Source organism: Microplitis demolitor, chromosome 3 (assembly GCF_026212275.2).
Source record: "Microplitis demolitor isolate Queensland-Clemson2020A chromosome 3, iyMicDemo2.1a, whole genome shotgun sequence".
Lineage (NCBI taxonomy): Eukaryota > Metazoa > Arthropoda > Insecta > Hymenoptera > Braconidae > Microplitis > Microplitis demolitor.
The window spans coordinates 843,179-867,438 of NC_068547.1; the positions used below are offsets into that span (position 1 = coordinate 843,179).

Genomic DNA, 24,260 nt, shown 5'->3' on the forward strand with positions numbered 1-24,260 from the left:
CATTTTGTCGCTGTTGCTGATAAATTTTATTTTAATTTTCATAGGTTTCTTTTTTACCCGCCTCCACGTGCGTGACTACTTTTTTATAACCTATTGATGTAAATAAAAATATAAAAACAATTTTTTAACAGCAAGTTATTAGTGTAATTTATTGTTTATTTTATTTAAATAATTTTTTTTTTTAAATTATACATTTTTTTTCTGACACTGACGTTTGCCGGTGAGTGTGAATGCAGCTGACGGCTGTCAGTTTTTTAAATTTTGAAATCTGTGAATTAAATGTAAATTGAATGAAATTAAAAAAATGCACATTTGTAGAATTTGAAAATCAGCATGTGCATTTTTTTTTTTTTTTTTTTTTTAATTCGTTTATTTGTAATTTCAAATTTATCTTATGTGCTGCATCCACACTCAGTTGGCCAAGGTCGAATAATTTTTAGATTTTTTTAAAAATGTTAAATTAAAAAAAAAAAAATATTCAAAAAATTGCACCTGTAGTGTTTTTAATTTCATACATGTGCATATCTTTTGTTTTTAGTTTGAATATTTTTTTAAACCACATGAAGTAGACATGAGGAACTTGACAGTCAGCAGTTTTACTATCAATGATTTCCAAGATGCTTTAATAAACTTCCGCCAACATCAGCTGGAGGAGGTCGATCAAGAGGAAAATCAAGGAAATGATCCAAAAAGTGAATCATCACCTGGAACTTGGCTACCTGATGATACTTCATACTGCGTTGATCCACGCAATGACACTCTGTTTATTGTCGATGCATGCCATTTCTATGTAATCTGTAACAGCTTAGAATCAATGAGGTCATTGAAAACGACCTATATCAATGATGATCCTGAAGCTAGACCAGTTGGAATGGAGTTTTGGAGTGACAATCAATCAATTTACTGCGCTTACAGCAATGGAAAATTGTTTAAAATTTCTCCAGAGGATCCATTTGAGGTCGAAGTCGCCGCTGTCATGGACGAAGGCATAAATTGTATGCAGCTGAGTCCAGACCAAGAGCTACTCGTCCTCGTGACCAATAATCACCACGTTATTACAATAGTATCTAGTTTGTCGATAATGTCAGAGGTAGATCTGATGGCTGATGATTTCGGAGAGAAACAGTTCGTCACTGCCGGGTGGGGACACAAAGAGACTCAGTTCCATGGCTCCGAAGGCAAAGCTGCTGCTAAAGCCAAAGTTGTGATTGAAGCCAAGACTGATAAAGACAGTAAAAGATCATGGATAACTTGGCGCGGTGACGGTTCTCTATTCGCAGTGAGTTTTTTTAATGAAAAAATAGGCGCGAGATTATTTAAAATTTTCAATCGTAAAGGCGTCCTTCAGTATACTAGCGAACTGACTCATCGGCTGGAGGAAAAGATTGCATGGAAACCAACAGGAAATTATATTGCAGGAACTCAAAAACTGGACGATAAATATGTTGTTGCGCTGTTTGAAAAAAATGGGTTGAAGCATCGCGAGTTTACTCTACCATTCAGCCCCGCGGACTTTGATGTTAAGAGTCTGCTATGGAGTCCAGACTCTGATATTCTTGTGATCGAGTGCAAAAGCGCTGATGGCAATCAGCAGATTCTTCAACTATGGACGGTAAATAATTATCACTGGTACTTGAAGCAAAGTATCCCATTCAACAGCGAAAATCCATTGCTGTATTACACTTGGAGTACGGCACCACGTGCACATAAACGATTGATGCTGCTGACAACAAATACGTTCTTGAGCTATTCATTCAGATGGACAATAAATCACAGTCGCGGTACCAGCTCTGGTGACAAAAGTGTCGTTGGTGTTATAGACGGCGACAAAATTTTACTAACGGGGTTCAAAATGGGCATCGTGCCACCACCGAGCTGTCATAAGTCGCTGCAGTTTGAATGCGCTATTAATGAATGTATCTTTGCACCAAATTCTTGTCGTGATTACACAGACACTTGGGTTAATTCCAATACAGTTTTCTTGTTATTGCAAAATAATAAACTAGCGCTATGTCTATACAACCAAGTAAGAATTAAACACATGATTAATATCCATTTAAACTATACAAATTGTTACATACTTACTTACTACTTATTTCACAGGATGTGTCTCCACTAGAGTATCAGTATGTCAACTCATATGAAATTGGATGGGACTTAGAGTTGTTTATCCAACTGAAATTACTGAATGATGACCTTAAAAATTATTCGATGCACCATTTTCTGTGGTTCAAAGATGACGTTATCTTGTGCTCGATATCAACTGAAAATAACTTTTATTTATGTGTGATGAGTTTAAAATATTTTGATGAGGACTTCAATGAGGGGCGGATCGTTATTGAGTGAGTATTTTATATTTTAATAGCCCAAGTTAAAATTATTATTTATAACATCGCTAATAAAATAATTTGGGCTGCTCACACATGAGTGGGACAGCTAATTGACACTGGGATTTATTATAACTGATGTTGATTTGGATCTGGTTAATAACAGAGACGCATTGATGACACACGGACACATTCAGCATATCGTGGCATCGCCAGGTGACGTTGACAAGACAGCTTACCTGGTTGTGGATAATCAAGTGCTAAAATACACCGAGGATGAAGAAGCCATATCTCTAACAGAAATAATTATTCCGGAATCTTGTGATCAAATGGAGGTAGTGGAAATTGAAAAACGTCATGTCATCGTTATGCTTAGCTGTACTAATCGTCTGTACGTTGACGGCACAGAAGTTGCTAACAACATTACCAGTATTTGTGTACACTCGGATTTTCTTCTGCTCACGACTTTACAGCACGCGCTGGTCTGTGTCAACATGAATGCTGATGGATTTAGTAAACTGTCAATGTCTAATTTATCCCTCAAGTCATGGGGAAATGAACAGAATGAACGTAACACTGGAGGTAAATTATTGTTTTTTATTGTGGCTATAAAATTACTGGCTAATTCAAAATTTAATTATTTAATTTTTGGGTTTTAGGCTTAAGTATGAGGCGGTTGGAGCGAACGTCAAGTCTGGTGATGGCGATTCCCGAAGATTCACGAGTAATTCTTCAGATGAAACGGGGAAATCTGGAGACTATACAACCACGTGCACTAAATCTGCATATTTTGAAAACTCACTTGAGTTGTCTGAATTATTTTATGGCGTTTGACATAATGCGTAAGCAACGCATTAATTTAAATCTTATTTACGATCACAATCCCCGATTATTTGTTGCCAATGCGGAAAAATTTATTGACGATATTAAGAATCCGTGCTGGTTAAATTTGTTTATTTCCGAGTTACACGAAGAAGACGTGACAGAAACACTTTACAGCGCTTGTTACACTGAACAAGAGAATGAAAATCGCAAGTCTGAGTTTGACATTCCAGAGGAGGGTAAAGTTGAAAAAATTTGTCAGTTGTTACGTAAAATAATGGAGAAGAAATCGGGAACGCGTAATCTTGTGCAACCTATTTTGACGTGTCTCGTTAAAAATAAACACACGCCAGGACTAGAAGCCGCGCTAAGAAAAATAAAAGAATTTAAAATGAAAGAAGAAACTGCTGAGGGACGTCAGCAGTCTGGAGAAGAAGCTCTCAAATATTTACTGTATCTTGTCGACGTTGATGTTCTCTATGACATTGCGCTGGGAATGTATGACCTCGAGCTCGCCAAGTTTGTCGCTTCAAAGTCATTGAAAGATCCCAAGGAATATCTGCCATACTTGAACAATCTTGCGGAGCTCGAGGAAAATTACCGTAAGTTTAAAATCGACAAGGACTTGAGACGGTACGAGTCTGCGCTGGATCACATTTCGAAGCGACTTGATAAATTTGACGAGTGTCTTGATATGGTCTGCAGTTATGATTTATACGCAAAAGCCATTAAATTGTTCGGAAAAGATCAAAAAGAGTACATAGAAATAGCTAAAATTTACGGTGAACATTTGATGAGGAACAAAAGGTACCGTGAAGCAGGAGTGATGTTTCAGCGATGCGGGAATTTAGAACGCGCGTTACAGGTGCATAAAATAGCTGGTAGTTGGCAAGATGCCATAATAGTGTCCACTAAAATGAAGATGAGTCCTGGCGAACTAAATGTTCTGTGCGAAGACCTTGTCACCCAGTTGCGGGAAGACAAGAGGTTCCGTGATGCTGCAGATATATCTCTGACATATCTTGAGCACATTGAGGAAGCAGTCTCGCTTTTGTGCGAAGGTAAAGAGTGGAGAGACGCCTTGCGTATCGCACACACACACAAGAGACTTGATCTAATAGAGACGCACGTAAAACCTGGATCTCACGAGCACGCTATTGATATTTACTTCAGGATAAATAAAAATAAAGAAGAGTTTATTAAATTTAAACGACGACTGTTGATTGTTAGAAAAGAAAAAGCAAAAAAACAAGCTCTGGCATTTGAAACTCTCGAAGAGGAGCGAGGAAATGCTGGTAGAGATGTAAGTGATTTGCTGAGTGAGACCACCAGTGTCGCTGGATCCACTGTCAGTGTGAGTTCCAGGAGCTCGAGAAGCTCTGCAAGGAGCTACAGGTCCGGTAAAAACAAACGCAAGCATGAGAGGAAGATTTTGGATATCAAAGAAGGGAGCGCTTATGAAGATCTTGGTCTTATTCGTGCTCTGCATATAATCATCACCAACACTTATGCTCAGCGTGACGAAGTCAATGCAGTAAATCGAGTCCTGCTCCATTTATTTCTCGATGAACTCGCAGAGAAACTACAGAACGCGCTGATGGATATGATAACTCTCATTGAGAAAAGTAAACATGAAATTTGGGTTAAGAATGTCGATCCTGCTGGTAGTGATGACGACCCATTTAAATCCCAGCAGAATTTACTGGAGCCGAAGTTCACTTATCCACCCGATGCCGGATCCAGCCAATGGATACTTGATATATTTCCGCAGGCTATTAAAAATATAACTTTGTAAATTTAATATATATACATATATATATTATATATAAAATATTGAAACTAAGAAATGGTTTTTAATAAAACAATAAAAATTTGCCTTATTATTTTATTTACATGTCCTTTTTAATTATTTATTACCTGACAACTAATTTACGTACTAAAAAATTTATATTACTTTTTTTTTTATTTATTTATTATATATTTAAGAGTTAATATATTACATTACATTGCCAGCCATATAAATTTATATCATTCATATTAGTCGATTTTTTTATGTAGGCTTACTAGCGGGTAATTAGACATTTAAGTTCGATTCATTTATTTCAAATTTTTGTACGTGAAATCAGTGTAGATTTTTAAAAAATATATATTTATATACAAGTGAAACGTGCAATCATTTATTTTAAATTGGTCTCCATGCTATTGATTTATTTTTCAAATTTATTTATCAATAAAATTTTGAATATATGTAATTAAATATGAAGTAAAATCGATTAGTATAGAAATATATGAAGTGTATCAAGCAATAGTCTTAAATTACGGGAAAATTCATTAAGTCATCTAAAAAAAAAGTAAAGATTAATAATATAAGAATCTTCAGAAATATAATAGTATAGTAATCAATAAGTATGTATATAATAATAAGTATAAGCTTATTTTAAAATCCCAGTTCTCAAATTTATTTGTTTATTTATTTATTTATTTATTTACTTACTCATTATTTTATTTATTTTATTAAATTTCAAATCAGGATAAAAAATATGCTTATAAAAGTTATTATATTTTTAAATATATACTAATAAATGCACGAGAACCGGTACGTAATTATTATATTTTTTTTAATGAGCCAAAAAAATGACTCAGAAAAAAAAACAAATATGGCAGTGCTTTTTTTTTTTTTTTTTTTTTTTTAATTATTTAATCTTGCAGGTAAAAGAAAATATTTTTTTAAAAATTCGTTTAATAAAAAAAAAATTGGCAGATCGCAGTGTGCGCATCATTGAAAGATTTAGTCCTAGGTGTTGCATTCAGTTAAAAAAAAAATTAGTAAAACGTTCAGTAACTTAATGACGTGTCATTGACTCAAATTCACTCATAACATTAAATGTCATACTCGAAAAATTAAAATTTATCTTTCATAAAATTAATCTAAATATTTTATTATTTACTTCAAGCTATTGGTCATCTGAGAATTAAAAATTTCATGATAATAATAATTAATGATTAATAATTATTATTTTAATCACTAATTAATAAATTAATTATCAAAGCAATTCATAGATGATTTAATAAAATTTTAAACCTGAGCTCCAGTACTTAGCTCAAAAAATCACAAGTATAATTATAGTATATAAATAAATGAATCGCTAAAAAAAAATTCTCAGATGCTCGATAAAAAGTTCTAGATTAATTATTAATTATTAATATAATAATAGTGATAAGAAAAGATGTGATTTAAGATAAAAAAAAGTTCTAAAGATTATTTAAATTTTTAGAATTGACCAAATTCATCATGCTGGGGGACTTGAGCTCTGGACGCATGCTTATTCTCATGTTCTTCGAGTGATTGTACTTCTTTCTCACAGCCTGGTACTTGTCCTTGTCAGCGTTAACAATTATCCCGGCAATTTCACGTACTACCGGGAAAATATCTTCCTTTGTGTAAGTGCTGTAGTGCGCAAGAGTTGGTGTCCAAATAACTTTACCCTCGTCTTCAGAATCATTCCCGATAACGAAGAACGCCAGGTACATTGCGGCTGCGGCAATCAAACTCGGTGGGTAGTGACACATGTTGTATGAAATTAAGCACTGTTCCAAAAAATATTTAGCCATTGTATGATGGATTGAAGTTGCGTGTCCAACTTTGCTGTATCTCCGTAAGAAATGAAGCGGCAATGGCCTACCAAATGAGTAGTCCAACGTTCGTACAATCAACATCTCCATATGAATTATTTCGGTTTTTGTGTAGGCATTGTCCGTTATGTAGACAAAGTCACTTATGTCTGGAGCATACATCTCCTCGTATTTGCACGCAATATACATTGCAGCTACCCCAACAAGTTGTAATTTCTTTCTAGTTATCGTTCTAACTGACTGTTGATAAAACCAAGAAAAAAATTAATGTTAACTTAAAATTTAAGAAATATTTTTTAAGATACACTCAACACAAATAGTTGAAATAAATTACCTGTAAGAAACGATCAATAATTGCAACGGTAAGATAAAGAGTCTCTTGAAGTAAACGAAATTGCTGATGTACTTCAACCAACCAATCAATCAAAACACTTCTCATTTTCTCAGTGACTTCCTGGCCGGCCAAGTATCCCTGTTGGATCGGATACTGCGCTTCCAACTTCCTCAAATAACAATAGATATCATTGCTGTAGATCGTGACTAGAATCGGATTGTTCTTGTCCGCTTCATCGATATCCTCAACCTGAAGAAGATCTGAGGAAAATGCATCGCAATTAGCTGACGATGTCGTTGTACTTTTGTAATCCTCAATTACAATCGGCTGGACTGGTTTGTCAACTTTGATGTCCAGTACCGGTGCACTTTCTTTTATTTCTTCGATTTCTTTAACAACGGGCTTTACTATTTGGACCGGGAGCTTCTCCTGGGCTTTTACTACTGGTTTAACAGCAGCAGCCTGACGAGTTGTTACTACGGGTTTCTTTATTCCTGCTTTCTGAGGTACACCAGCCTTTGACGCTATCCCACTTCGTATCGTCACACGATTGCCGATTTCACCCAATGCCGCTCGCCTCGTTTGCGCTGACACTGTCGTCGTTGACTTAACATTCTTAACATTTTCTTGGTTTACGATATGCTAAATAAATAAAATTTTTAGAAGTTACATTTTATTTAAATTAGCAACAAAATATTATGGTCCTGAAGTTAGATGACAATTTTCGGATTTTTTTTTCAACGAATTGCAAAAAAAAAAAAAAAAAAAAGTAAAGAAATGCATATGTAGAAAATTTAAAAAAGTACAGGTGCAATTTTTCGAAGTATTTTTTTTTTAAATCAAAAATTACTAGACGTCGGTTAACTTCAGTATCACAATATTCTAAAACAATTTATCAGTATTAATAAATAAATTTTAAGTTATTACTAAGACATTAGGATTAAGTAGGTATAAATATACCAAAATAATATAATGAATATAATACAGTGAAAGAAAAAAAAAATATGTATGCAGGGGTAACTAGTAAGAGTGAGATGAGTAGCATTGATTATCTAAAGAAAAGTTCCCGCTAAATTTTCTTAACCTGAGTCCTAAGATATAAATACCATTGACTTATTGTTAGAGGACACGACATATATCTTAGGCGAGACGCCCCATTACAATAGCTTACGAAAATTCCTTCATTTTGTTTAAATACAAAATATATATCGATGCAGGTAATTTTTTCAACTGCTGAAAATTAATAAAATATATTCACGTATTTGTTAATAAATAAATTAAAATTAATTCATCATGAGGTTTTAAAAAACGGGCATTTAAAGTAAAAGTGACGATTACATCCCCAATGGCCTGAGATGATTATCCAGCAACGGTTTTTTCATTCATTCACTCACACACATTAAGATATATGTACTTTATATTTTTTTTTTAAGTACTCACCGTAATTGCAGTGCGATTTCTCAATGCCATTGTCAAATCCTTGTTTGCACTTGATTATTTATTAATAAAAAATATATTTATTTAAATAATATTGTTTTAAATGAAATAAAATAAATTTAACTGGAGTATTTTTCTCACCGATGCCAATGCAAAAGCAAACGTACCCAGCTCTCCCAGTAACGACTCTGCCGATTTGAATTTGTTTGCCTGGGAATGGCTGACTGAACAACTGAGTGGGGATAACGGAAATTATAATGCCCTCTATACCTTATTCCGGTTTACCTGCGCACAATCCTCCTTGTTAACTTCCTCTGTCAATAAATTATTATTTGTTTATTTTTTAAATTTATTATTCAAATTTTATTATTATAAAACATTTGAAAACAACATTTTTATCTATAAACAACTGTCATATTTTATTTATTATTTTTACAGTTTGAATTTAGCGCCAAAATGTCAGTTACTTAACGGCCAATTACAAGCTCAGATTATGAGGGAAGAAAAATGGCGATTGGAAAAAATTTTTGACATAACCTTTCAACTGTCAAATTTTATTTATATATATATTTATTGATAATTATGATAATTAAGGAATTTATGATGATAAATAATTGAAAGATTTTAAAATGTCGATTAATTTGGATATTAGATTAAAAAGAGCCAGCAAAATTTATCATGAAGATGTAAGTTATTTTTTTTTTTTTTTTTTTGTTAAAATTTATAAATAATTAATTTATATTTTTTATAAAGGAAATTGTTTCTGGATTAATTTTATTGCAAGCAAATTCAGATGTCAAACATGATGGAATTTTTCTGACAATGGAAGGTTCAGTAAATTTACAACTCAGCTCGAAAAATGTCGGAATATTCGATGCTTTTTACAATTCAGTAAAGGTGGGTAATAAAAAATTAATTTATATTATGTATATTATTCAAATATCTATTATCAGTATGAATAGAACAGACAATTATTAATTTTTTTAATTTTATAATAAATTAATAAAATGAAATCATGGTAAAAATTAAAAAAATGCAAAATCCGTACGCGCATTTTTTTAAATTTCATTATTTCAAATAATTTATAATTAAAAATTTATTTCAGCCAATACAATTAGTGCAATACACTTTAGATGTAGTGCCAGCAGGTAAAATACCAAGTGGAAAGACAGAAATACCATTTGAACTTCCTCTTAAACCCAGAGGATCGAAAACTCTCTACGAAACTTATCACGGAGTGTTTGTTAACATCCAGTATGTGATAAAATGCGATATCAAGAGAAGTTTTTTGGCCAAAGATGTCAGTAAGTCATTGGAATTTATGGTTGAAGATAAAGCTAAAGTACCAGGCAAAGAAATGAAGCAGCAGGAGCCTGTCAGACCAGTTACTTTTAAAATAATGCCCGAGTCGTTGCAAAATGTGAGAGACAAAACGAGTGTTTCACAATTCAGCATCTCTGGACAAATAGATAAAGTTATTTGTCAATTGTCTGAACCTCTTACTGGAGAAGTTGTTATTGAGCAAACTGAAACTCTTATTAAGTCAATTGAATTGCAACTGGTGAGAGTTGAGACTTGTGGATGCGCTGAAGGCTACTCTAGAGATGGTAAATTTTCTTTTTTTCTTAATTATTACGGATTGTAAATTTATAAATGAAAAAAATTTATTTTATTTACAGCCACTGAAATACAAAATATACAAATTGGTGAGGGAAATGTTTGTACTAGTTTACCTATACCTATTTATATGATTTTTCCACGTTTATTTACATGTCCTACACTAAGCACCAGTAATTTTAAAATTGGTAATTATAAATATTATTTTATTTACAATAGCCCTTTGGAAATTAGTGACGTCATTTATCTACTTTTTTTTTTTACAGAGTTTGAAGTTAATCTTATAGTTGTATTCGAAGATGATTATTTGGTAACGGAAAATTTTCCTATAATATTAAATCGTCATTAAATATTTATGTAAAAAAAAAATTATTATATTTATAGACATTTTTTATTTGTAAATTACAAAAAATCAAATATATGGTACGAAATATTTATTAAAGCTTTAAAAAAAAAAACTTTTTTTTTTTAATATATTTGAGCAAAAAAGTAATTCAAAACATGTGTAAATTCAATTCAATCAAAACCAATTTTTTTAATAAATAATTTGCAGTATCGTTCGACGTTTTTGTTGTGACTTAAACCAACGGAGACTAGTAGTACAACGTAACCGAGTAAAAGTGTTAGGAGTTTATTTTGTTTGAACCAGCCGACAAGTCCATTTAATTCGGAATGTCTGAAATAAAATTAAACAATTAATATAATTACAGTAAATAGTGAAAGTAGAATTTTTTTAAACTAATTTAATTTTTATAAATATTTACTTTATTGCACATAAATCTTTACTGTAGACTAGAATGTAACGTATACGAACTAAATCACTATTGAGTGCCAAATAATATTTGTTCGGTACTTTTTTTCCAACAGCAACTTTAAGAGTATTACTAAGTTCCTCTGAAAAATAAATAATCTTCATTTAGTAATAATACTAAATAAATTTAAATTTAAAAAAATGATAATTACCTGTATCGCCTTTCTTAATATCTGGATGATCAACAAGCTCACAGAGCGCAATGCAACTCAACTCTCTACCCAACATACTGCCACCCCATCCATATCCAGAAGGAGCCCAGTGCAAACTAACTTCCAGCTCGCTCGAAAGATAAATTCCCTTCCCAAATAACCCGTTCTGTCAAATAAACAAAATATGGTTTATAAATATATATATCAAGGCTATTAGTATTAATTTAAATTGAGACAAAAAACAAGTACTTGGCTCATGTGCTGTTGGATTCCGTAGTGAATAATCGAGTGAAAATTATCTAACCGACTTCCATGGTATGCGTGAAATGTGGAACGTCCTCTTACAGCATTTTGCCATCGTTCTTCTCTTGAAGATTCATTTGGAGAGACTAATTGGAATATTAAATTTGGTTTTTTCACAGCCAACTGCGAGGGCACTTTATTCATTATTGATTCATACTGAAATATATAACAATGGATATAAATTATTGGGAATTTATTACGTTCTCTAAAAAAAGAAATTTAGAAAACAAGAAGATACACGCGATGGAAATAAAAAGTCTTCATACTCTTACCAATGTCGTAATCTAAAAGAAGTGTAACTTAAAAATAAAATAAATCCAAGTCTGAGACGTGAAAATCCCATTATTTAATTGCTACGTTTAAAATAACTAAAATATATTATATTTCTTACGGAATTTTTATCCACAGATTTAATGTTAGGATCACGAAGACCTACAAGCACCCAGTGTAATAAGTCAATCGCTGGTTGATGATCTTCGTACACTTTTGGATCATCAAGACGTTCGTACATAATAGCCAGTGGCGGTATAATTTCAATGGCTTCTCTCTAAAACAATCAATAAGATAAATTTAAAAAAATAATTTGAAATAAATAACTACAAAAGTATCAAATAATTTACCAATCCTTCAATGTCTTTGCACTCGTTCTTTATGTACATTGGCGGGAATGGTTTGAGACAAGTATTGTGTCTGTACGTATGACAAGCAGCAACAAAAAGCGACCATTTGAAATCAGCAGCTTGAGGATCTTGATTTATTAAATTTTTTAAACTTACTACCTTATTATCACTGTCATTTAATTCACAGCATTCTATTGGTGGGACAGTACTACTCATTGTTGCCGAGTGATCCTGCTGCTCATTGTCCGTTTTAAATTTATCCTTCAATGTTTTATTACACCATTTACTGTAGACATGAGGTTGATTTTCAAGACAAGCCATTCTCATCAGCATTTAATGAACCTGTCGGCATTTAATTAATTCAATTATTTATTATTTTAAATTTCCCGCATATTTATAAATTATTCAAATTTGTATTCATGCATACATATAGATATAACAAAATTTTCATTAACTGTGTCAATCTTAATACAACTAAATTATAACCATGATATAAATACGGATATAATTTAATAATAAAACTTACTCGCGATTAACTAAATAATTTATGCAATTTAATTAATAATGAATTTTAATTTATCAATAAACCAATAGCTAAATAACTTTTCAAACAGTCATGACACTCAATTACTCCAATTGTTTTTATTTTACATTATGTCATTTGTCACACGTCAACAGTTTCGTCTAAAACTTAGACGTTCTACCACTAATTTCACCACCATTACTTACACAGCAATACATTCTCACACCAGTTATAAAAAACATTTGTAGCTTTAGAAAAAAATAAAAAATGACCATAAACTGCGTATTAATCGATCATATTTCAAACCGTAGACATGGATACTAGTGTTAACATTATTATGTTTACAATCGTGAATTACAAAGTGATGTCACGCGTAGTATAAACAAAATAATAATTTTCTCCGAAAAAAATCTATCGCGCAAAATACCCAAGAGATGGCGGGGTCAAAATTTAAAATTAAAAAAAAGTGCGCTTGTCATAATTGTCAATTTATTTACTGACTTTTCTGTTGGCACATAAAATAGAAAGCAAAAAATAAATGAATATTTGATAGAAAAATGAAATTTTGTAAAAAAAACCAAAAATTTGGATTTTAAATTTCGCGGCACAAGAAGCGCGCCAATAGGAGCGCGGGACTGGTAATTTCGAAAGCGTGTATTGGCAGCTTTGGAGCTCAATGTCATGCCTCAAGGTAAACTATCGATGACGTCAGTGTACGTCATTTAACAAGTGGGAGTGGATGGATGGATGTCGGCGGCGGTTGTGGTTTTCGCAAATTCCCTTCGGTGGTATCTGCTGCTGCTGTTGCTACTGCTGCAGACGACCTAACCGTTTAAACGCGATAATGCTACGTGTTTCATAGCCGAAAATGTATAATAGTATAAAAAACGCGACGAGACATTGTGAGTTTATTTGAATTTTAATTTGTGAAAGTGCGCGGGTTAATATTTTAAAAGAGTATTCATTAGATTTATGATAGATAGATATATATAATCACACGTGCTGTGGATCCGTCCACTCTTGCTGCAATATTATATTATACTTACACCTATCTACACGCACACATATATATAAATACATACATATATATAAGTTGGTAGATATATATGTACAGTATATATACATATATACAAAGTAGTGTGTCTCGCGCGCGGTGTGGTAGATGGAAAAACACCGAAATGCGTCTGCGCATGCCCGCGCCCGCATGACGTCACGAAAATTGTGGTTTTGATCAAAACTCGGGGACTTGACACTCTCATGTACATGTGTAATTATTATTATTATTATTAAATATTTTAAAGTCTAATTAATTAATAATATATAAATATATATTTATATATTTATTTGTTTTGTTGTTTATAATTTTATAACTATTGTTGGTTATTATAATAGATGTGTTGACAACAGTGCAATGTACAATGTTGGTGTAGTGAATAAAAAATAAAATATATATATATATATATATATATGTATATACGTATGTATATGTATGTATATATGTATATTTATAATTTAAACTCAAGTGGTGCTCATGGGAAGAAGAGACGCTCTCGGGAATTTGTTAGTTTTAAAGAAGATAGTGTGATATGAAGAAAGAGATGATAATATTGTGGTGAGAGAGAGTGTTAAAGAGAGATAGTTGTTGAGCGTAAAGAAGAACAAGTAGTAGAGTAGTAAAAGAATAATAAGAAGAGTAAGAGTAAGGAGTAAAAGAGGCATAAGAATAAGAAGAAGAAGAAGTAGAAGACGAGTGTGGAGAAGAGACGCCGCGAGAACGGAGTCAAGCCGGTGCAGATGAGAAGGTCGGAGGGAGAAGAGGCCGAAGAACGACGAAAAAGAAAAAAAAAACGTGAGTACCCGGACGCGCATTGCCTGTTTATCATTATCAAAACGATATAGCCTAATATCTGGTAACATGAAGGCCATCCGAGGCATGTGACATTGACTTTCCCCCCTGCTAGGACTTCTTCTTGACTCAGCTGCGTGAATCTTAAGATTCCCAGTTGTTCAGCTGTATTTAATTATTAACTTCTTTTTGTTTTTTACTGTAGGGAATTAAATGTTTGTCAATAGTTCCGTGGCAGTTTTTTCGAAGATGATCAGGTTAATTTATGAACTTACACGTGCAGACTGAAGTTAACTGGGTTAAGACTGGTTACGTTTGCTTTCGTAAATTATTGTTGAGAGTAAATTGAGAAGTATATATTATACACATATATAAATTATTTTATATATATGTATGTGTATATATTGTTATCAAATACCAACAAGTAGCTATGATACTTTATTTCATTGACAACCTTGATGAATGACATCATTTAAAAGTTTAAAATCATCCTTACAATTATGCGTTAATATTAAATATATATTTATTAATTACTTATTTATAAATATATATGAATTTATTACGCAGAAAAAGTATTGGGTTTCATTAATAGATTGCTATTTTTTTTTATATTGGAGTCGTAATTTTTTTTATTTAATAAGCAGTTGCTGATATGAACAGAAACCTGTAGGAAATTTAACTGAGTAATTCATACTTTTACTTATTTTAGCCGGTTCGTGAGTCTCGCGAGACTGGAAGGTTTAAAAAAAAAGAAAAGAAAAAAAAAATGGTTTGCATCGGGTGCTTGCATACCAGGGATTTTCTTACATCGTATCACGCTGCCCTTCTCTGAGGGACTTGAGTGTCTGATACTGCCATCTGCTTGCCTATGTCTTACTAAATCGGTACGACAGAAAACTGTCTCTTTAATTGTTTAATTATATATTAGTAAAATAAATAAATAATAATAAATATGTTTATTTATTTATTTTAATAAAGGTAATAATGTTTATAATTGATGAGACAGTTTAATGCTGACAAGATGTCATGATAAATATATTTTAAAATTCCCAGATCAAAATAACTGTCGGTTCAATAATTTAAATATTATTCAGTTTATTATTTTATTGATGAATAATTTAATTGAAGGTATGCTGGGGAACATGATGATTAATAATTGGTTAGTAATATTGCATTAGCTGCAGGCTACTGAGAAAATATTATTATTTTTCAAAATAAAATACAAGGTATACAATACACTAATTACAAATATAAATATTATTCAGCGTTGCTGAGTGATATTCTTTAGGTGCTAAATCTCATATTTTTATTACTACTTATTTTTTACTTAGACATATTGATCTTTATTATATAGGACAATAAATGTAGGTGATTATTTAAAAAAAAAAAAATTTAACGTAAAAGAGATAAAATTAAAAATCTTGTTTAGTATTCTTGTGACCTGGTCATCGGAAAAAAAACTGATAATACTTAACAAGATATTTATATGTAAGATGTAACCGAACAAAATAATAAGCATAAACTTTACCCTTGATTTATCATTACACTAAAAAATCGGGAGTGATTTCGGAGAGATTTGAATTATTTTAAAACCCGCGTTTACTCCAATTCAAAATTTTAATATTAAAATAAACTCTTTTTAGAAAGTACTTTTACTCCGAACCAGAGTTTTGATGTTGTAATAAAATCCCCTTGGGAGTAAATTTCACTCCAAGGGAATTAAATAAATAAACAGCCATCTCCTCTGCATACGGAGTAAATAATGAGTTTATTTTTCTAGCGGAGCGATTTCAAATCTGGGTTATTTTTAAATCCGCATTTACTCTGATTCGGAATTTAAATATTTAAATAAACTTCCTCTTGGAGTAAATTTCATTCCAAGGGAATTAAATCTCGATTTGATCTGCGTTCACTCCGCAATTTTTCACAGCGTACATTGATGAGGGTGAATATAAAATATATATATTTTATTGAGACTGAATGACAATATTTTTAAAACAGTCGATAGAAAAAACTAAGTAAATAATCTATAAATAATAAAAAAAAAAGGTAACAGGAAGTGTTACATAAAAATGGAAGCCTTCATTGTCAATATCAGCGTTAATCTATTTTAGATAAAATCTTTAGAACCTAGACCTACGCAACAACAGATAACAATGTATCTTTAACCAACATGTCGGCAGTTGAGTTATGATGGGGATTATGATAAATACTCGGTGGTCTAAAACGCTATATAATAGTTATGTATGTAAACACAACAACAATAATAAAAATAGGCAGTATGTCGAGTGAAAACGGTTTAAATAATAATAACATACGTGAAGTTCATGTTGCCGCGACCTTAACGAACAAAGAATATTCAATGTGGGTCCTCGGGATAATGTTAAAACGTAAACACGCCTATGACCTAAACATTGACTCTTTATATTATCTTAAAAATGCGACGGAGTCTGCAATATATTTTTTTATATATAATATATATATTTTTTTTATTTCTTATCCCTGTGTACAGTTTCCGTCATTGCTTCTATTCATTCTGTATAATCACCAAGGTCTTATTCCCGTGTTCTTACAACTTCCGGATTTAGTTTAGTTGTTGTCTAACACTCGCTAAAATATAACCATTCAACATATTTTCATATATACTGAGCACTTATTTAAAATATTATTTAAACGCGCGGTATTCAAATATTTTAAATTCAAACTATGGATCAAATTTTACATTAAATTTCAATTACAATAAAATATTTAAATAAAATCTGGATATTTTATTGATAAAATTTATGCAATGAATAATTAAAATACAAAAAAAAAAGATTTTAATATTCATTTATCCCTAAAAGATATCACTTATTAATATGAAGTATCCGTTAAATTGATAAAAGTCATCGGAGCATAAAAAATTTAAAAAATACATATTTTTCACTTTTAAAATTTAAAATAAATAAATTAATGGTTTAAATAAACGAAAAAATATCTGAAGTAATAAAAGTGAATAAATTATTAAAACGTTTGACAATTCGCAATTAGCATAGTATTGATCCAAATAAAAAAGATAAAATAATTGATAGCTTTAGTTTTAAAACATTAATTATTAAATTTACATGGAGAAAAAATCTAGCAACTTTTATTTAAAAATTTGAGTTGAAATTATTAAATTTATATTGTAATCTTAAAATGCTTTTGAAATTGCGTAACTTTTATTTTCTTGAGAATATAATTTTTAGTAATTTTTATTATTTTATTGCTCAGGACATCTGTATTAATGTTGGTGTCAATTTTTATTTTGTTTTAACCGAGATTCGAACCCAGGTCTCCCGCGCGAGAAATTTATAAAGTAAAAATTATTGAATCGCATTATCAAATGTAGTACAAAAAATTTAGTAATAGTTTGACATTTTCTTTATAAAATCTGCTGTTCGATTAATATATTAAATATTATAATATTTTCGAGGCTCTTTTTTTCCGTATAGATATTAATAGACAAATAAAATAAAACAATAACACTGAAAGTAAATTGATTGAATTAATATATTTCATCTGACACTTGATATCAATTTAAAAGTAAAAAAATACATACAATTTACAAGGGGAAATTTTCGGCTAACAACCGCATTTGTCCAGTTGAGTGAACTTGTAGACCCCATACAGAGTTGCCATAGGGTACCAATTTCCCGAGAATTCCCTTACTCACATGTATGATCTACATCAAACATGCGCGACTTAGTGTCGTAGCAAAGCACAGAATTACACAGCACAGCCGTACAGAAGGGAGATAAAAAAAAAAAAAAAAAAAAAAAAAAAAAAAAAGTAAAATGAAAGCTTCTGCACGTGGCATTAGGACCACGTGGGCATTTCTCTCCTGCGTCACCAAACTTACCAACACCCCATTGTGTATTGATTGAGGGTGGCCATGGTCGTATCCATAGCAACGTTTCTTTTACCTGCACGATGTGCACGCTGATGTGTTATATATATGCACATATCTATATATGAAGTTTGTGGTGGTAGCAAGTCACCTATCAACACATATGTGGACATATATGTATTGGTAATTCAACCCTAACAACTTTACCTGTATTACTTTGCTTCACCTGCTCACATCTCTTATAGAGCCAACGGAGTATAGACGAAACCACCCACGATTTCTACCCACGTATGTGCACACAGCCAACCAACCAGCAAGGCTTTTCCGCTACCCCTTTATATGTGTATATATATATACATATATATTTAATAAGTTATGTAAGCTGTAGAAATACGATTAGAAAATTTAATTCCATCATATCTCATCAAAGCTCTACTCTCTATTTACTCTCAATTAGTTTTATATCTATACAGATATTTTTTTACTACCCCGCAGTATTTAATTATTGATTTTTGTTTTATTAATTAATATTAATATAATTTTCAATAAATAATGTGAGGTAGTATGGACTGAATTATACGAGGGTGGTTATAAGTATTGGAAAAAAATGTTGGATAGAACGAAAGAGTAAAGTATGAAGGAGTATAAAGAAGAAGAAGACGATGAAGAAGAAGAAGAAGAAGAAGGGGGTACGGAAAGCTCAATGAAATCGATAAATATACCCTCCTGTGTCCTCATAAATATATACCCTCGTGTGTGTCTAGACTCTAGACCAACTTGTGCTCTCAGTACATTACATGTCTATATATTGTTTGGCTTTAACTATATCACTTATTTGAGGCTTAACCTGTGCCGGTGGCTGTCTGGCTGACGGACGGCACAATGCAATAGTGATATGAGTAGTTTTACTATCAACCAACACAACTACCGGCTTTACTCTCTACATTTTATCGACAATGAATTTTATTTTGAATCCGCAACACACAACCGGTCAGTTTTTAATAGCACTTTGAATATTTTTATACTGACTTAAATATATGTATTACTATAAATATGAACGAGTTGACTGCACATTTGTACAGCATGTAGTAGAGTTCTGTCACGTGCTGACTTTGGGAATTTCTCGTTCAGCGAAGGTTGTTCAACAAGTTATTTCCTCTTTTTTTTATTATTACTTTTTTTTGCCTTTATCTAATACAAACATCGGATACGTAAGCACACATACTTGTGGGTAGATGTGTATAGATGTGTTATTACGTCAGTTATGAATAAATTACAAGTGTGTTAAATTGATATAATCGTATTTAAAGGTTGATTCATGTCTATTATACTGCCGTGATCAAACCACCAAGGAAACCCATCAATAAAACTTTCCCTTACTTCGTTTTAGTTGTTCATTCTGTTAGGTCCTTAGTATATATAAATTTATATACATATATACATATATATTATGGCCCAGAGTCCTGTAGGGGTTGCCTGTTGCTCCAGAAACCAACTACCCCACACCCTCGACACCAAACCTGACCTCTGGCAAGTTGAACTAGAACAGATCATGAAAAGTAAAGCCAAATAAATGAGTAAATAAATTTTATTATTTTTTTGAACTTTCTTCAAAGCTTTAGAAACTCGTATTCTTCAATGGAAAGTTTTTAAAACATTTTCTTACAAGTTTTCGTAATTTAAATAATTAATTTAATAAAATGGTATTGATTTTTCTATTGAGTTGATGAATATTAAACTAAAAGTTATGGAAGTACATTACAAATTAATAAAATATTTGTCGAGCGTTTAATTGGCCGAAGAGGTTTTGAGGTTTGGCGGGAGCTTTCGAGTTAATTCGTGACCGCTCGGTGTGTCTACAGTGAGCGAGAGGAAAGATGTTGATCAAGTGTACGTATGTGCTTTAAGAAGAAAAAGAAGAAGAAGGAAAAGAAAAAGAAGAAGAGGATGAAGAAGCTGTAAGAAATGTAAGAGGGGACGTTGCGACGCCGAGCGTCCAGCGATCGCACCTTAAAAGGTTCGACGCCGCACGCGCCCGACATCAGCAGCTGCTGCCAGAGTTTCTTCTCCTATTCCTTCTCTGTCTGTCCTTCTCTGCTTACAGTCTTACAGGGTTAACGTTATCTCCATCCACGGCTTAGTTGCTTGTTGTTGGTTTTTTAAATTTTTTCATAGAGTGATTTGCGTTAACCAAGACTCAGTAGCCTGGACATCCAGCCGTTGCGACGTAAATCTCTGGCTGACGTAGTCACGGCAATGACGATATGCGTCGTACCGTATGTGTATGTATGTGTGTGTATATGTCATGTTGAGCAACACAAGCTGATAGCTGGTGGTATTGGTAACGCTGCCTTGATGATTTCCCCTTGGCCGGGTGACTCGGGCGCATTCGCCGGTGTCGCGTTTCAAGCTTACGCACCGTCAACGGCGCACGCATTTTATACTCTCTTTACTCCCGGCGCCTGTGACCCGTGCCTACTCTACCAGGCTGTTTAACTTGCGTGCTTGCTTGCTTACTTGCATCCTACATGCTCTATCCTCCCTAGTGTATGCTACAGTAGCTGGGCTGCGAAATACGTATATGATGCGTGTGGATATTGAGAAGAGACCGAGAGAAAGAGAGAGAAAGAGAGTCTGGCCAGGAGGAATGAAGAGGATGAGAGAAAAAGCTGGTGGAAAGTGTGTACGCGATCGAGCGAGAGCAATAACGCATGAGGGAGCTCAAATTTATTGTCGCCTTCCTGGAGATGTTGAATTTTCTTACCAGCAATTTATAATAAAATTTATATTTAATTATCTTTTTGTTATATTTATATCTATGAGGTACTTTTCTTTTTTTTTTTTTTTTAATTATTTCATTTCAAATTATTTAATTACAAGTTTTATTTCTAAACCTTTTTGATTTTAAATTATTCAGGTTGACTGATTAATGAAGATAGTTATTCAATTTTAATGAAATTTTATCTTGCAGAAGTAATCTTAATCCAAATTCTATAAATATATTTGATGTTTTTAAATTTTCATTTATTAAGTTCAATTGATTCAAGTTTAAACATGATTGAATAATAATCATAATAATAATAATAATAAAATATATTAAATAATAATTACTTGAATAGATGAATGTTGTACTGTTCTAGAATAATACAAATTTTGAGGAAGACATTTTGAATTATGAAATACAAAAGGAAAATTGAGAAATGTGATTACGACAAAATTATTACGTGATTTGCATACAACCCTTTGTTTAAATAATTAACAATAGATTCAATTAAAAAATTCAATGACAATATTTAATTGATTTCACCAACAGATATTTCATATCTATATATATACACAAAAAAAATCAAAAAAATTTTAATTATCAAGAAATTTTTTTCATTATAAATTGAAAAAAGAATCATGATTTTTTTTTAATTTACTAATTATTATTATTTGTTAACTTATGTGAAAGAATTATTTTGAAAAAATTATATCAATGCACCAAGAAATCATTTTTTCTGTGTATGAGTAAAGAGTTTATGATATTATTTATTATCATTTATTGGTTTTACTTTGGTAATTTAAAAAAAATAAAAAAAAAAATTAAACCGCTAACCAATAAAGTAAACAGTTGAACAAGAATAAAAGAGTTTTTTTGAAATAAAAACTATCAAGAGAGACATATGTTTTCCAGCCTCCTACCGAGATTACTCCCGGGGATAAGAAAAAGCACGTGGGGCCATAATGAATCTGTTGCTTTTCTTCATCACCCCTCCAGTATCTTCTGATCACTGTAAAAACTTAAGGGAATAATATTTAACAGCCATCACCTAATTATTTAAATGTTATTACTACTGGTGTAATTAAAAAAAATAATTGATTCTTACTTGATCACTTGTTATAAAATAATTATTTTATACAAGCGAAGCAAAATAAAATAGAGTAACGACACATTGAAAATAATTATTTTTTTAGTGGACGATAAAGAAACACTTATGGCTCTGGATTTGTTATAAAAGTATGTACGCAAGGTGCAGAAGAGTAAGAGTCCATGCAGGAAGCTGGGGCGTCTGGAGATCGTGCAGCTTGCGCGACTATAATTGATAGGTTTTTTAAGCTCGTGTGTGGCTCAGTCTGTGTAAAAGGGGTGAGCAGAGATTAAGTAAAGGCAAACTTTTAAAGTTTGAGAAATCCAAATACGAGGCGTATCAACTGCTCGCTACTTGCTCAATACTCTTCCAATGTACAAGAGAAAGAGAGGAGAAGATAAACGTGTATACGTAAATGTAGATGTAGATGTAAATGTTGGTAAGAATCAGCCAGCAAAAGAGTGAATAGAGGAAGAGAGAGTGAGAAAAGTTTATTAGGCACACGTCACTCGGAGCACGTGCTCTGGTTTCTGGCGGCTGCTCCTGCTCAGCTTCAGCCTTACCCTCGGACTTACGTCGTTTTTCTCTCATCTCTTACTCTCGCTCTCTCCATATAATCTGACTCTTACTCTTTCTCCTCACTCCTTTTTTCATTTTTTTATTTTATACTGGTGTTGCTACTGCTACTGCTATTGCTCGCAACCCATCATCAGAAAGAGGTTTAAATTTAGCCCGCTGGCTTTTACTTGCCCGTCGTGTCATAGGACACGCCGAGTAGAGTGAATAGGCGCACCACGACGACGAGTTCGTCGACGACGACGACGACGACGACGGTGAACAACAACACAACAACGTTGTTACTGTACCAATAACGCTACGACGATGCCAATTCCTACGTCAGACAACTAGTCTGCCCTCGATGGAGACAAATCGACCGGTATGCCTTGTTTTTATAATTTTTTTTTCTTTAACCCCTCTTTTTCTTTTTTCTTTATTACCGTAAACAAGAGCTCGGATTACGCTCGCCCGATCTCTTTGTCCTGCCCACGTATGTTTACGATAGACTTCAGGTTCATGTAATTTTAATTATCTGGAAAATCCCTCACTGCAGTAATACACTACACACTTGATTACTGCTTTTATTCTTTCATCTTGTAACTATTTTATTTTATTACATTCATTTATACTTATTTTTACCGACTGCAATCACATTCCCTACAATAGTGATGGTTTGACGTTTAAATTATTTAAATAATATCAAAATTTATTTTAGATTGATCAGAACATTTTGACTGTCACTCTTTCATTTGAGTACTTGAATAATTCATTTAATTCGTAAGAGGTAAAGTTAAATTACATTAAATAATATATACGTCAGTTGGTGTACTTAAATTAAATGCATTAGCAACGAATATTCCGGGTTTTCATTAAAAAAACATAAAAAATATTCTCTACCTACTATCACCGTCACCGAGTTTTCGACGTCATTGGAATTAACAAGTGAGTTTTCTCGTTGCGAATATACTCTTCTCAACATTCAGTTTTACATATTAAATATATATATATTGAGGTATTTTTGGCGATGCGATCGAATCTGTCACCCAGTGTGACCCAACGAGCATTGAAAAGGTGAATTCAACTGTGACCTACTGATGCCATCAGATGCATATCTTAGAAAGCTTTTAACGTGATATAAAGTTATTTTATAATTTGAGAGGAAATTTATACATATATATATTTTTATACATCAATCGAAATGCTGAGAAGCGACGTTAAATTTCCATTACTAATTAAATTATATCACTGGGGCTCAAATTTCGCATTCAATATTTGATGGGTTTTTAATGCCAAGTTTTTTTAAAAATATCATAATATCATTAGTACAATTAACAGTGGCAATATGAAAATGTATTTGTACAGAGTAGCGTTATGAATATTGATGAGATATAAGTGGAAAAATTTATGAGAAGGAAAATGAATAATTTTCTCACGGATTGACTTGACGGAATGTATTTGGGACCGCAGTTGGAGAGCGACTCCTGGATCGCTATCGAGGAGGCCCATTTATGTGCATTGAGGTTTACGAGACTTGATGGTTTTTAACCCTCAGTAAGAG

General features: G+C 32.2%; 5 protein-coding genes across 13 annotated transcripts in view; 3 read left to right on the forward strand and 2 right to left on the reverse strand.

Annotated features, from left to right (window-relative positions):
* The first annotated feature begins 34 nt into the window (after positions 1 to 34).
* On the forward strand, positions 35 to 5,037 carry LOC103576183 (putative elongator complex protein 1). 2 transcript variants are annotated; one of them, XM_008556290.2, is made up of 5 exons: positions 35 to 98; positions 539 to 2,026; positions 2,104 to 2,342; positions 2,494 to 2,909; positions 2,987 to 5,037. In XM_008556290.2, exons 2-5 carry the CDS (start codon positions 572 to 574, stop codon positions 4,942 to 4,944), a joined length of 4,068 nt encoding a protein of 1,355 aa, XP_008554512.1. In that variant the 5' UTR covers positions 35 to 98; positions 539 to 571; the 3' UTR covers positions 4,945 to 5,037. The 2 variants fall into 2 exon arrangements, with proteins under 2 accessions (XP_008554512.1, XP_008554510.1); XM_008556288.2 differs by having other exon boundaries at positions 55 to 143.
* Positions 5,038 to 5,129: 92 nt separating this feature from the next.
* Positions 5,130 to 8,770, reverse strand: LOC106694057 (G2/mitotic-specific cyclin-B). Of its 2 annotated transcripts, XM_014444092.2 has the most exons (4): positions 8,695 to 8,770; positions 8,557 to 8,605; positions 7,117 to 7,758; positions 5,130 to 7,022 (listed from the first exon to the last, which is right to left on the reverse strand). In XM_014444092.2, the coding sequence occupies exons 2-4, from the start codon at positions 8,584 to 8,586 to the stop codon at positions 6,402 to 6,404; spliced, it is 1,293 nt and encodes a 430-aa protein (XP_014299578.1). In that variant the 5' UTR covers positions 8,587 to 8,605; positions 8,695 to 8,770; the 3' UTR covers positions 5,130 to 6,401. The 2 variants fall into 2 exon arrangements, with proteins under 2 accessions (XP_014299578.1, XP_014299577.1); XM_014444091.2 differs by having other exon boundaries at positions 8,557 to 8,754.
* A 272-nt stretch (positions 8,771 to 9,042) lies between these two features.
* LOC103576184 (vacuolar protein sorting-associated protein 26C) lies at positions 9,043 to 10,620 on the forward strand. Its single transcript, XM_008556291.2, has 5 exons — positions 9,043 to 9,239; positions 9,307 to 9,450; positions 9,659 to 10,160; positions 10,233 to 10,358; positions 10,437 to 10,620. The coding sequence occupies exons 1-5, from the start codon at positions 9,183 to 9,185 to the stop codon at positions 10,517 to 10,519; spliced, it is 912 nt and encodes a 303-aa protein (XP_008554513.1). The 5' UTR covers positions 9,043 to 9,182; the 3' UTR covers positions 10,520 to 10,620.
* Positions 10,590 to 13,022, reverse strand: LOC103576185 (protein mono-ADP-ribosyltransferase PARP16). Of its 3 annotated transcripts, none has more exons than XM_014444075.2 (7): positions 12,786 to 13,022; positions 12,057 to 12,398; positions 11,828 to 11,983; positions 11,383 to 11,592; positions 11,134 to 11,299; positions 10,935 to 11,064; positions 10,590 to 10,846 (listed from the first exon to the last, which is right to left on the reverse strand). In XM_014444075.2, exons 2-7 carry the CDS (start codon positions 12,387 to 12,389, stop codon positions 10,687 to 10,689), a joined length of 1,155 nt encoding a protein of 384 aa, XP_014299561.1. In that variant the 5' UTR covers positions 12,390 to 12,398; positions 12,786 to 13,022; the 3' UTR covers positions 10,590 to 10,686. The 3 variants fall into 3 exon arrangements, with proteins under 3 accessions (XP_014299561.1, XP_014299560.1, XP_014299562.1); XM_014444074.2 differs by having other exon boundaries at positions 12,583 to 13,021; XM_014444076.2 differs by lacking the exon at positions 12,786 to 13,022 and adding an exon at positions 12,484 to 12,572.
* A 316-nt stretch (positions 13,023 to 13,338) lies between these two features.
* LOC103576186 (myocyte-specific enhancer factor 2) overlaps positions 13,339 to 24,260 on the forward strand; it is a 28,007-nt gene continuing 17,085 nt past the window's right edge. Inside the window, exon 1 of one of the 5 annotated variants that reach the window (XM_008556297.3) lies at positions 13,339 to 14,428. Coding sequence is in view for 4 of the 5 variants with exons in the window: in XM_008556296.3 (XP_008554518.1) it covers positions 23,064 to 23,081 (18 nt within the window). In the remaining variant the exon portion in view is untranslated. Of the gene's footprint in view, positions 14,429 to 23,010; positions 23,082 to 24,260 lie in introns of those variants that run through there. The other 4 variants (XM_008556296.3, XM_008556294.3, XM_008556293.3 and 1 more) reach the window with 4 other exon arrangements.

Excerpts from the sequence above, each read along its gene's own strand:
- LOC103576183 (XM_008556290.2), top strand. The coding sequence starts at position 572 with ATGAGGAACTTGACAGTCAGCAGTTTTACTATCAATGATTTCCAAGAT. Across the intron at positions 2,027-2,103 it reads CGCTATGTCTATACAACCAA|GATGTGTCTCCACTAGAGTA; the intron begins GTAAGAATTAAA and ends CTTATTTCACAG. Across the intron at positions 2,343-2,493 it reads GAGGGGCGGATCGTTATTGA|AGACGCATTGATGACACACG; the intron begins GTGAGTATTTTA and ends GGTTAATAACAG.
- LOC103576185 (XM_014444075.2), bottom strand. The coding sequence starts at position 12,389 with ATGCTGATGAGAATGGCTTGTCTTGAAAATCAACCTCATGTCTACAGT. Across the intron at positions 11,300-11,382 it reads TCCAACAGCACATGAGCCAA|AACGGGTTATTTGGGAAGGG; the intron begins GTACTTGTTTTT and ends TTTATTTGACAG. Across the intron at positions 10,847-10,934 it reads AAAGATTTATGTGCAATAAA|ACATTCCGAATTAAATGGAC; the intron begins GTAAATATTTAT and ends ATTTTATTTCAG.
- LOC106694057 (XM_014444092.2), bottom strand. The coding sequence starts at position 8,586 with ATGGCATTGAGAAATCGCACTGCAATTACG. Across the intron at positions 7,759-8,556 it reads GAAATCGCACTGCAATTACG|CATATCGTAAACCAAGAAAA; the intron begins GTGAGTACTTAA and ends TTATTTATTTAG. Across the intron at positions 7,023-7,116 it reads TTATTGATCGTTTCTTACAG|TCAGTTAGAACGATAACTAG; the intron begins GTAATTTATTTC and ends TTTTATCAACAG.
- LOC103576184 (XM_008556291.2), top strand. The coding sequence starts at position 9,183 with ATGTCGATTAATTTGGATATTAGATTAAAAAGAGCCAGCAAAATTTAT. Across the intron at positions 9,451-9,658 it reads CTTTTTACAATTCAGTAAAG|CCAATACAATTAGTGCAATA; the intron begins GTGGGTAATAAA and ends AATTTATTTCAG. Across the intron at positions 10,161-10,232 it reads TGAAGGCTACTCTAGAGATG|CCACTGAAATACAAAATATA; the intron begins GTAAATTTTCTT and ends TTTTATTTACAG.